Source organism: Pogona vitticeps, chromosome 12, assembly GCF_051106095.1.
Source record: "Pogona vitticeps strain Pit_001003342236 chromosome 12, PviZW2.1, whole genome shotgun sequence".
Lineage (NCBI taxonomy): Eukaryota > Metazoa > Chordata > Lepidosauria > Squamata > Agamidae > Pogona > Pogona vitticeps.
The window spans coordinates 13260589-13273115 of NC_135794.1; the positions used below are offsets into that span (position 1 = coordinate 13260589).

The 12527-nt window shown below is 42.5% G+C and overlaps 1 protein-coding gene across 4 annotated transcripts in view; it reads right to left on the reverse strand.

Moving 5' to 3' along the window:
* Positions 1–12527, reverse strand: part of CORO2B (coronin 2B) — a 173548-nt gene that overhangs the window by 47303 nt on the left and 113718 nt on the right. For 2 of the 4 annotated variants that reach the window (XM_078380873.1, XM_078380874.1), the window contains exon 3: positions 2419–2552. The exons of the other annotated variants lie outside the window; for them this stretch is intronic. In XM_078380873.1, coding sequence (XP_078236999.1) covers positions 2419–2476 — 58 coding nt within the window. In that variant the 5' untranslated portion in view covers positions 2477–2552. The remainder of the gene's footprint in view (positions 1–2418; positions 2553–12527) is intronic. 4 annotated transcript variants of the gene reach the window in all.

The following is a 12527-nucleotide window of genomic DNA, read 5'->3' on the forward strand; positions in this document are numbered from 1 at the left end:
TTTGACACAGAAGCAACTCTAGGACCACAACAGGTGTCATGGATTTATTTTAGGCAGCTGTTATGTAGTGTAGCAGTGGGAGCAGTTGTTGACTGTGCTGTTGGATTGTTGGCCAGTCGTAGGTCATTAGTGGGAGCGGGGTGGTTCCTTGAGTGAGTGTTGTATAAATGTGCATGTGTGTTCTACTTCGTGTCTTTTGCCTTATCTTGTTGCTGAGAAATGCTGAATAAAGGCTTGCTGATTTATGACTTTGAGTTACTGAATCTACTATTTAACACTGGCAATGAAGATGGGATGTGACAGGGGAGGTAGCCTGAATTACTGAAGTGAGTGCCCCACCCAAGAAGCAATGTGATGGTGAGAATTGCTGGTAGGGGTCAGTTTGAGTCGTTTCGCTAAGCAGCCGAAGATTGGCACTGTTACACAACACATTTTGAATTTTATTTGACTGCTCAAGGAATTACAGACATGGTTTTGAAGAAGGCTACACTATTTAGTGTGTGTGTGTGGGGGGGGGCAAATTTTTGAAATTGCCAGTGCACTTACTGCACCAGTGCCATTGCAGGAAACACAATGTGGTTAAAGAGAAACTGCAGAATCACTTTTCACCTCAACCCTCTGAAATAGCTTGCTGACATGTATTTTACAGTATATCACAGAAATGAGTACACCTTCTCACATTTCATAAATATTTTAGTACATATATCTTTTCATGTGACAGCACTGAAGAAATGACACTTGGCTACAATGTAAAGCAGTCAGTACACAGCTTGTATAACAGTGTAAATGTGTTGTCCCCACACAGCCATTAATGTCTAAAATGCTGGCAACAAAAATGAGTACATCCCTAAGTGACAATGTCCAAATTGGGCCCAAGTAGCCATTTTCCCTGCCTGATATCATGTGAACCATTTGTGCCACAAGTCTCAGGTGTGAAGGGATAGCAAGTGTTATCACTCTCTCTCTCCCAGACTGGTCACTGGAAGTTCCACATCGGCCACCTCATGGGAATGAACTATCTGAGGATGTGAAAAAACTAATTGTTGCTCTACATGAAGATGGCCTAGGCTGTAAGAAGATTGCCAAACCCCTGAAACTGAAGTGCAGCAACGTGGCCAAGACCATACAGCAGTTTAACAAAACAGGTTCCACTCAGAACAGGCTACACCATGGTTGACCCAAGAAGTTGAGTGCCCATGCTCAGCATCATATCCAGAGGTTGGCTTTGGGAAATAGACATATGAGTGCTGCCAGCATTGCTGCAGAGGTTAAAGGGGTGAAGGGTCAGCCTGTCAGTGCTCAGACCATACACTGCACACTTCATCAAATTGGTCTCCAGGGCTGTCATCCCAGAAGGAAGCCTCTTCTAAAGATGATGCACAAGAAAGCCCGCATACGGTTTGTTGCAGACATGCAGACTAAGGACATGGATTTCTGGACCAATGTCCTGTGGTCCAATGGGACCAAGATAAAGTTATTTAGTTCAGATGGTGTCAAGCATGTGTGGCGGCAACCAGGTGAGGAGTACAAAGACAACTGTGTCGTGCCTCCAGTCAAGCATGGTGGGAGTGTCATGATCTGGGATGAGCACTGCCGGAACTGGGGAGCTCCAGTTCATTGAGGGAACCATGAATGCCAACATGTACTGTGACATACTGAAGCAGAGCATGAGCCCCTCCCTTCAGAGACTGAGCCGCACGACAGTATTCCAACATGATAACGACCCCAAACACGCCTCCAAAACAACCACTGCCTTGCTAAAGAAGCTGAGGGTAAAGGTGATGGACCAGCCAAGGATGTCTCCAGACCTAAATCCTATTCAGCATCTGTGGGGCATCCTGAAACGGAAGGTGGAGGTGCACAAGGTCTCTAACATCCACCAGCTCTGTGATGTTGTCATGGAGGAGGGCAAGAGGACTCCAGTGGCAACCTGTGAAGCCCTGGTGAACTTTGTGCCCAAGGCAGTGCTGGAAAATAATGGTGGCCACACGAAATATTGACACTTTGTGCCCAATTTAGACATTGTCACTTAGGGATGTATTCACTTTTGTTGCCAGCGGTTTAGACATTAATGGCTGTGTGTTGCCTCATTTTGAGGGGACAGCACATTTACACTGTTATACAAGCTATATACTCACTGCTTTACATTGTAGCCAAGTGTAATTTCTTCAGTGTTGTCACATGACAAGATATATGTACTAACATATTTATGAAATGTGAGGTGTACTCATATCTGTGATGTACTGCATAAAAGAGAACAAGCACAACGATACTCCATCAGAGGATTTGCAACAGCCTTGCGACAAGCAGCCATGCATTGTAAATTTACAGATTTAGAAACAGCTTTCAGGGATTGGCTGGTGCATGGACTGAGGGATGAGAAACTGCAGCGGTGTTTGTTTGCTAAGAAGAACTGACCTTTAACATAACTCTGGAGGAGGCAATGGCAGCAGAGGTGGCAGACCAGTCGATGCATGAGGTCCGCATGACAGAGCGTTCACCACTGCTACAGAAAGCTTAACCAGTCCTTCAGGGGAGCGTGGAGGATAATTCTGGAGAGGAAGAGGAGGTACATTGGACTAAGATAAAGAAAGTGAAAAGGAACAAACTGCCTCATTGGACTGTGTGTACAAGCTGTGGAGGGCAGCATGAGAAGAAGTCTTGCCATTTTCATGATGTGAAGTGCAGAGCACGTGGCAGGGGAAAAACAGGTGCAAAATTGGAGTAGCAGTGCACATTCAGGAGGTCCCATGCGAAATGGAGGTTGATTCGGGGTTAGCCCTGTCAATAATTTCAAGAGAGACTTTTCGTCAGATTTGTACAGTGAAAAGAAATTGGAGCTTGGAACCACTACCAGTACAGTTGGTGGAATTTCAGGGATGGCATGTTCTAGGAGCAGGGATGGGGACATTTCGAGTGGACTATCAGTTCAGCGGCCCCCCCATGGCTTGTTGTTGTGCAAGGCCGTCACACAAACCTGCCGTGTTTGGACTGGTTTGAGCCATTGGGGATTACAGTGCTGGGCATTCATGAAGTAGACCAGTCAAATGCTGAAGCAATTTATCAGGAGTTCCCTAGTGTATCTGATGATTCATTGGCGTTATATAAGGGTCCATCAATATCATTTAATCTTGAACCAGGTATAGTACCTAGGCAGTTGAGGGCCAGGAGGGTGCCATTCGCATTAAAGCCCCAAACAGGTGAGGAGTTAGACTGGCTGATTGCGCAGGGAACATTAGGACCAGTGGTACATGCTCAGTCAGAATCCCCAATTATGACCCCCCCTTAAGGAAAATGGAACAGTGTGAATTTGTGTGGATTATAAGTGCATTATTAATAAGGCATTACAACAACATGCACACCCTGTTTCAGTAGTAAGTCATCACTTGGCATCATTGGCAGGGGAAGGGTTTTTGCTAAATTGGATCTAGCTCAGGCATATCAACAACTGTCAGTAGATGATGCCACAGCAGAGGTTCAAATTATAGTGATTCACTGGGGTGCTTTTAAGGTCAAGCAACTGCAGCTTGCAGCAAGTGTGGCTCCAGGAATTTTTCAAAGTTTAATGGAGAGTTTACTGAAGGGAATTCCTGGAGTTATTGCATATTTTGATGATATTCTGGTGGGAGGAGGTTCAACGGGGGCACTGTCTGAGCATCTCCAAGAGGTCCTGGGCCACCTGCAGGATGCCGGCCTGAAGGTGAAAAAAAGAAATGTGTCAGTTTGGGGTATTACAGGTGGAGTTTCTGGGGGTTTTGATAGATGTGGTGGGTGTCCATCCCACAGACACCAACATACAAGCAATAAGGAATGCCCCAGTGCCATGTTCAAAGAAGAAACTCCAATCATTTGTGGGACTTTTAAATTTTTACCATGTATTTTTACCCTATAAGGCTTCGGTGGCTGAGCCTCTGCATCGGTTGTTGGATGGGAAGACCCCTTGGGCATGGGGCCGGAAGCAGAATGAGGCATTTGAGGCTGTAAAAAAACTGTTGTCTTCTGAAAGCATGCTCACTCATTTTGATGAAAGGAAATCAATTGTCCTAGCATGTGATGCATCACTGTATGGAGCGGGTGCTGTATTGAGTCATGTCTGATGGGCAGGAAGCTCTGATTCCATATTTTTCAAGGACTTTATTGGTGACTGAGAGAAATTATGCACATATTGATGAGGAAGCTCTTGCTTTTGTTGCAGGAGTAAAGAAATTTCATGATTATGTGTATGGCCAGCAATTTGAAATTGTTATGGACCACAAACCATTGTTAGGAATTTTGCCTCAGATCAACAAACACCTCAGATTTTGTCTCCACGGATGCTGCATTGGTCTGTGTTTCTTGCAGCATATGATTATGTGTTATGTCACCGTCCAGGAAAAGCACTGGGAAATGCTGATGCCCTTAGTCAGTTACCACTGGCAAGTACAGAGGCAGATCCTACTCCTGCATATGGTATTATATTGATAGAGGATTTACCCCACCACCACTTCATGCTTCAGATGTAGCTTGTCATACAAGTAGGGATCCAATATTATCTAGAGTTTTAAATTGGGCATGGAAGGCATGGCCATCTGGGAGGCTGGAAAGTGATTTTAAGCCTTTTTATTCATGCCAGCATGAATTGTCAGTGCATAAAAGGTATTTGCTATGGGAAAATAGGATTATTATTCCATCTAAACTACGATAAAGAGTTTTGGACGCATTGCATATGAAACATCTGAGAATAGTATGCATGAAGGCATTGACCTATAGTTATGTCTGGTGGCCCGGAATGGACCAAGAAATTGAGAAATGGGTTCAAGTCTGCCCATCATATCAGGAATCTCAGTCGGCTATTCCACAGGCACATGTAGAGCATTTGGAGACAACAAAGACACAGTGGTCGAGGCTGCATATAGATTATACAGGCCCTTCCCAAGGTCAAGTTTTCCTTATTGTTGTGGATTCATATTCAAAGTGGCTGGAGGTGGTTCTCGTTTCATCAGTGACATTGGCTGTCGTAATCTGGGTATTGCGATGGTTGTTTTTGACATATGGATTACCAGATACAATAGTATCAGACAATGGCATACAGTTTTGCCTTGGCGTAGTTCCAATGATTCATAGCAGCTAATGTGATCCGTCAGATTATAGCAGCCCCATTTCATCCATTGACTAATGGGCAAGCTGAAAGAATGGTGCAGATGACAAAGGAGTCTCTGCGGAGAATACTCCATGGGGATTGGCCATTAAGGCTGGCTGAATGTTTATTACAACAACACATCACCCCACATACGAGGACAGGGAGGAGTCCTGCGGAATTACTGATGATTAGGCAGCTTACATCGTTGTTGGACAGACTGCATCCAGACTTGACATTGTATCGTCCCCCAAGGCATGAGGCCTCTGAGACCCCTCGGTCATTTCAAGTGGGTGATATGGTTTATGCCCAAAATTATAATGGTGGATCGGCATGGATCCTGGCAAAGGTGACAGGAATAATGGAACCAGTGTCATATGCAGTCACCACTGGAGAAGAAAAAGTGCTATGGTGGCATGTGTCATGGATTGATTTATGTGGATTAAATCTTGTACTGAAGATGGGATATGTAGTAGTGAACAATGTAAAAAGGATTCCATATTGGTTCTCTGTATAAATGATTCTGTACGCTGACAGTGTATATTCCAGAGGGTGTGGGAATGTTTTCTTGTAGGCCTGAAGAGAACATTCCTAGATAAGAAGACTGGGCATTTGTTATGGCGGAGCTACAGATGTGCTAAGGACAACAACACCTGTTCCCATGAGAAGAAAAGAAAGAAAATAAGGAGGAACTGTTTACCTGACCTCGTGCCTTGATTGGATGACAGCGTGAGAGACGAAGAAGAAGGGGGCTTCCAGCGAAGCTTGAAAAAGGAACTTTTACTATGGACAATATTCATTCATTCATTCATTCATTCATTCATTCATTCATTCATTCTTCTTTCCTTTAGATTACCTCATTGGACTATTTTTCTAATGTAGTTTTTCTAGGTCTGTTTGCCTGTTGCTCAGTGTAGGTAAAGGGCGGATAGAGATGTAGGGAAACTAGGGAAAAAGGGGGGCTTTATGCCACTTGCCCACCCTAATAAAGCTTTTTAGAGATTTTTAAGATTTTTAGTGTTTTTGTATTTGAAGAGACATATTGCTTCATTTCAATTTTGTATCAAGCTTTGAAAATGGTAATATGCTTGCTTATGCATTAAACTGACTTTATTTTGTAAATCTTTATATCCTTTTAAATAAAATAATAATTATAAAAATCAATTGGCCTCTTGAACAGTATAGCTGTCTTAGTATTACCCTAAGGAGCAAATTAGGCCACATTTACACTACTGAGTCCTACCCTGTTGAGCACAGTGAGTCTAAAGACTACATAGCTCATGTATTTTTCTTTTTTGGAATTTTCTAAAGTGGCTGAAGTATCTTTTTAGGGCAGACTTGTAAGCAGAAGTTTTGGGGCGGCCCTTGGCTGAGATTATCAGGACTCGACCCAGCTAAATGAGGGAGCACAGGCTTCTAATTACTCTCTGTCCGAACAGAAACAACAGAGACTGGGATGATGGGAGACAGAATAACTCCTGAGGGGGAAATAATTCCTGAACTAGAGACCAGGGGTGATCCAACAATGATAAATTGTCAGGGACAGGAGGAGACGAATAGGGATGAAAAACCAAGGCTCTCACAACAGGTGAGGGCCTGACCAAAATATTTACAGGATTTCATTTGCAGCTAGGTTTTTTAACGTGTGTGGGGGGAAGGGGTGTTATGTAGTGAGTGTAGCAGTGGGAGCAATTGTTGCCTGTGCTGTTGGATGGTTGGCCAGCTGCAGGTAGTTAGTGGAAGTGGGATAGCTCCTTGGGTGAGCATTGTATAAATGCGCATGTGTGTTTTAATTGGCGTCTTTTTTGCCTTATCTTGTTGCCCGGAAATCCTGGATAAAGGCATGCTGATTTACAACTTGGATTCATGAACCCACTTTTAACAGCAGCTATTCCACATTTCTCATTCCAGGAGAAACAGCAGCCTGCATGGCCTTGGGCAAGTTTCATAGTCCCTGGGCACCTCCAGAAGAAGGGAATTGTAAACCACTTCTAAAAAACCTGGAAAGAGTTGCTGTAAGTCAGAACTGACCCACAGTTAATAACAACGACAACAACATTAGGAACAGCATACATACTGCACTAATATTTAACAGATTATTGGTTTTAAGTCAAAACTTGTATATATTATATAATACCTGTCAATGTTTTATATAAACATTTTGATTGAGTATGCTTGATATTTTTTAATAATAATAACAAATGTTGTTATCTCTACACAACATGGTAAGATCCAAACTAGATGAAATAGCACTAAAAATGCCAATATCATAAAAACATTATAAAGTGATGATAATTATAAATACCTTAGAACAGGGGTCCCCAACCTTTTTCACCCCACGGACCAGCTGGGGAAGACGGGGCACTCCCTGCACTCGTGCACATGTGTGAGTGAGCGCTCTCTCTTGTACATGAACGAGCATGTGCACACATGGACAAATGGTGGCATTGTGCTTCTGCGGGCACTCGCTCTGTCATGTGCATGTGCAAACAGCGGTGCTATGCGCTTGTATGCATGTGCAAACAGTGGCGTGGCACTTGCACACGCACACTGGGGTGAACACACGTGCAAATCAGCTGTGTGGAGGTGATTGCGTGCGGGGGATGAAAGGTCTGTCTTCGCAGCCTGGTCTGGCTCAGGCCACGGATTGGCACTGGACTGCGGACCAGGGGTTGGGGACCTCTGCCTTAGAATACCAGAAGCAGATGAACTTCTGCATACAAAAGTTAAAGATCTGACACAAAGGAAATACATTAAAAGGCTACGGAAAATGTTAAAATCAAAATTAAAGGTGGAAATACAATCAACACCATAAATACACGAGCAATTCAAGTAATTAGATGCCCAGCAGGAATAATAGATTGGACTCAAAGTGAATTTGAAAAGTTTGATTGAAACACACAGAAATTAATGAACATGCATCATCCAAAATGTGGACAGATTACACTTAATATGGAAAATTAGAGGCTGCAGATTACTACAAATACAACATGTTAGCAGAGGAAGAAAAAAGACGCCTTAATGATTATATTAACAGAATCAGAGAAAAAATTATTTAAAGAAATGAAAATGGAAAACATATTGAAAACAACAGAAATGAATATAAAGAAGAACAATTTGAAGCTAGATAGCTGGAAAAACAAGCCATTGAATGGACAACATCTGAGAAATATTGATGGGAATCTAGTAACAACAATTTGGGCATGGCTAAAACTAAGGATCATGCAAAAAGAAACCGAAGAATAAGCACTCCAGATTAATGTCATGAATGCTAAAATTCAAAGAATTAGAGCAAACAGCAAATGCTGACTGCCAAGAAAAAGATGAAACTGTGTCACTCCTCAGATGGAGGAATTTAATCAAAAATTAAAAACTCTGCAACATCTTTTTACTTTACGATGTTTGTTTATGAGTGCCCTCTCATTTGTCTTGTCTACCTTGAAAGATACAGGAAAAGCTCTCTGCATTCGTCTCCTTGGTCTCTCCTTTTCTTTTGTCTTCTCCAATAGACCCCTTCCTTCCTTCCTTCCTTCCTTCCTTCCTTCCTTCCTTCCTTCCTTCCTTCCTTCCTTCCTTCCTTCCTTCCTTCCTTCCTTCCTTCCTTCCTTCCTTCCTTCCTTCCTTCCTTCCTTCCTTCCTTCCTTCCTTCCTTCCTTCCTTCCTTCCTTTTTCCCATCAAACTCCTATTAGTTCTCCCTGTTTCCTCCACGTGGTTGTTTATTTCCTCTGGTCCGTCTCAGTTTAATGGTACTTACAAACAGACTATTCCCTGAAGATTTAGAATTGTGTGGTTGTTTTCACTTCATGTGTGTGTTACATAAACTTCCCCTGAGAAATATGTCTGGTTTGAGTGTGAAAATAATCTGCTAAAATATGCTAGTGGCATGGTCTGGGGCACTTTACAGACATGTATTTCATGATGTGTATATAAATGTGTGCATTAATACATGAGCCCACAGAAATCAGTTCTATAAATCCACATTTACAGTTAGGCCTGTTATAGTTAACGGTACCCTGCACATGTTTAGCCTATACTATAGCTTCATGTGTTTCATCCACAGGGACAATATCTTGGAGAGTACAAGATGTTACTCTACCCTGTAAAAGCTCTTCACAGTGAAACTTTCTTGGAATACTAGGATAACTCCATTAAAACACTCTACTAAGTCATTTTTCTGTTAAAATTCCCAAATTTCTCTCCAGTCAAGCTAAAAGGAAACCCATTTAGCAGAAGTTGCCAGTGCACTGCATTGACTGGCTGGTGCCTGTGATTTTATGCACCTAAGTTTCCTCCTTCACCACCACTGTTCTGTAAGCAGTTTGGAAACTTTCAAAATCTGGATTATTCCTTTTTTAAAAACAGGATGAACAAATTAACACATACTTTAAATGGGCAAGGTGCATTTATTGGTTGGAATACCTTGCATTTGCATTGCAAAGGTAGACCTGCATCTCCTGTTTACTTAGTCCAATTTAAAATGGTCAGAATCCTATTGGTGCTTGTGTACAATTTGCTATGATTAATTACAGCTTATTGACAAGATTCCACAATACATCTAATTAGTGTGCCTGGTCATATGCCTGATTGTGCAACTGAGATATGCCCCAGCACATTATTTAGCCATGGGGAGTTATGTACAATGGTTGTTGTGGGTTTTTTCGGGCTCTTTTGCCTTTGCGAATACAGTTATGTACAACTTTGCAAACACCAGCCAACATAATGCACCATACATTTACTCTCGGAGACTGAGGGGAGATACATCTCCCCTGATGCCAGAGATCTTGTCTCTTTTCTTCTTCTCTAACAAAATCCATCGATCCTAGAGCTTCTTGCAAACAGGGGAAAAAACAGTATGGGTACTAGTGGATCAGAAGAGGAATTACTTCACTTCCACCATTCTCTTATGAATGAAGCACCCATATAGCTCTAACAGAAAAAAATATTTTCTTGTACGAACATGTATTTCATCACTTTTATATTTGTCTGATGACACTATCATTGCTTTGACTCACCTACATTCTACATCATTGCTAGGAGATGTGACTTGGAATCTAGACCTACAGCCACCATTCAGCCTGTTGCAAAGAGTTCAGAAGGAGATTTTTTTGTAATTCTAATAAACACCAGATCCACAAGTTCATCTTGTTCATGTTCGTGCCAACAATGGAAGAAGGCCCACAGTAGCAGTGATGGAAACAGTGGATTATGGAATGTCTTGGGCTTACTTCCTTGGCAAACCCATCGCAGATTTCTTCATTTAGAACAAACCCCTCAATTGTGCTTGCAGTGCAGAGAAAAAGGGGAAAAAAACAGGAAAAAAGAGGGCATATTCTTGCCACATTTCACTTATTTTTTTCTCTTACTTTCTGAGGAGACAGTTTTGTGTGTTTCTCCTACTTGTATTTTCTGTTAGAATACTATACTAAGCTCATGTTGAGGTTGTTTGTTTTTGGAGTTGAGTTTGATTAAGTGCAGCTATATATCCCTGAGGAAAATTATTGAGGGGGAAAACATAGGATTTTTAAAATGATGAGAGGCCTGTGAGAAGGGTGGTTGGGACTAAGGCCACAGCAAAGGAAACTTGATTTTGCTGCACCTTGCCCATTTAAAGTACAGTGGTGCCCTGTATAGCGAGGTTAATCCGTTCCGGATTAACCTTCGCTATGCGAAAACATCGCTGTACGGGGCAGGAAAAGCCTATTGGAACACATTAAACTTAGTTTAATACGTTCCAATAGGCGCCAAAACTTACCCCTCCAGCGATGTTTTCGCGGTCTGGCGGCCATTTTGGAGCCGCCGATCAGCTGATCGGCGGCTCCAAAATGGCCGCCGGATGACCCGAAATGGCCCCCGTCAGTGTTTTTGCGCCCTCCCCTTGCTTACCGAGGTCGCAAAAACGCTGCGGGGGGGCATTTCGGGTCGTCCGCAGCCATAATGGCCGCGGATGACCCGAAATGGCCCCCCGCAGCATTTTCGCGACCTCGGTAAGCAAGGGGAGGGCACGAAAACACTGACGGGGGCCATTTCGGGTCATCCGGCGGCCATTTTGGAGCCGCCGATCAGCTGATCGGCAGCTCCAAAATGGCCGCCGGACGCCCCAATCGTCGCAAAGCGAGTGCGGCGATTGGGGCAGCTCCGTATAGCGATCCCCAAAAAGGGATCGCTATACAGATTCTTCGTTGTACGGTGCACTCGTTAAGCGAGGCACCACTGTATGTGTTAATTTGTTCATCCTGTTCATCACACACCCCTCATGCTGTATGGCAGGGGTAGAAAACTTCAGTGAGCCTGGAAGCCAATTTTTGCAGAATGGAACTCCTACCCCCAATGAAGGGAAAATCCCAAAACTGGTCAGATTTATAAACCAAGGCCAGTTTAGGCCAAAAAAGCTGTACAGTTCATTTTCTTTTCTGAAATGTCAAATAAAGTAGAAATATATTATATATTGATACTCCCTTTTATATTAAACTAGAGCAACAACAGAGACAAGCAATAATAAAGCTCCATTGCTTACATAGAAAATAATGGGCTGTTGTTAAATGACAAGTCCAGAAAAGAGTCCAGAAGGAGAAGCAGAGAAGCAAATTTTGGTCTCTGCAGGAAAAGTCCTACCCATCACAGCACAAGACAGGAAAGCCAAATTCTTTCTCCTTAAAATGTTAGAATATTCAATATTTATGCTAAAAGAGTGCAATGGGCTAGTACTGATCATAGTGCTATTAAACTTTGGTTTAACAGTCATGGTATGCTATTACTATTAAGTCACATCTGGCTTACAGTGACCCTAATATTTTTTTCAAAATATATGAAATATTTAAGGAGAGGCTTTATTATTCCCACCCCTACCTCCCAGTGAGTTTCTTTTCAAACTCAAGTCTTCTTGAGTCCGAGCACACCATTCTTGTCTACTACATCACTGGCTCCAGTAACCATACTACTCATTAATGCAGTAAAAATAGAAAAATGCCTATGTTTATTGCTGCAGGAGAACTATCCGAAGTTAGTGCAAGAGAGCCCAAAATTCATTATAAAATATCCCAAAATTATAGATTCATTATAGAAACCCATACAACCAGTTTCTCTGTATATAATACTTTATTACGATCAACAGATCAGATGTCTCTGTATATAGGTCTGTCTTGCCTTGATTGGTGAATTACTGTGAACCTCTTTTTGGGTAGGAGAAGAAAAAAGCAGGAAGTAGCTTCAGAGAGGGAAGAAGAAAGCCAACATTACTAATTTACATGTGGATATGGAAAAAGAGAAAGGAGAAAATACTGTACAGTTGATCTACCACATCACATAAACACCCCTGGAAATTTCAAATAACTTCTTGCACACACTGGTGCTCTACCTAAACGTGGCAGATCCAGTCAGCCAGCCTGATGACAGCCAGAGGCTAATCATTCT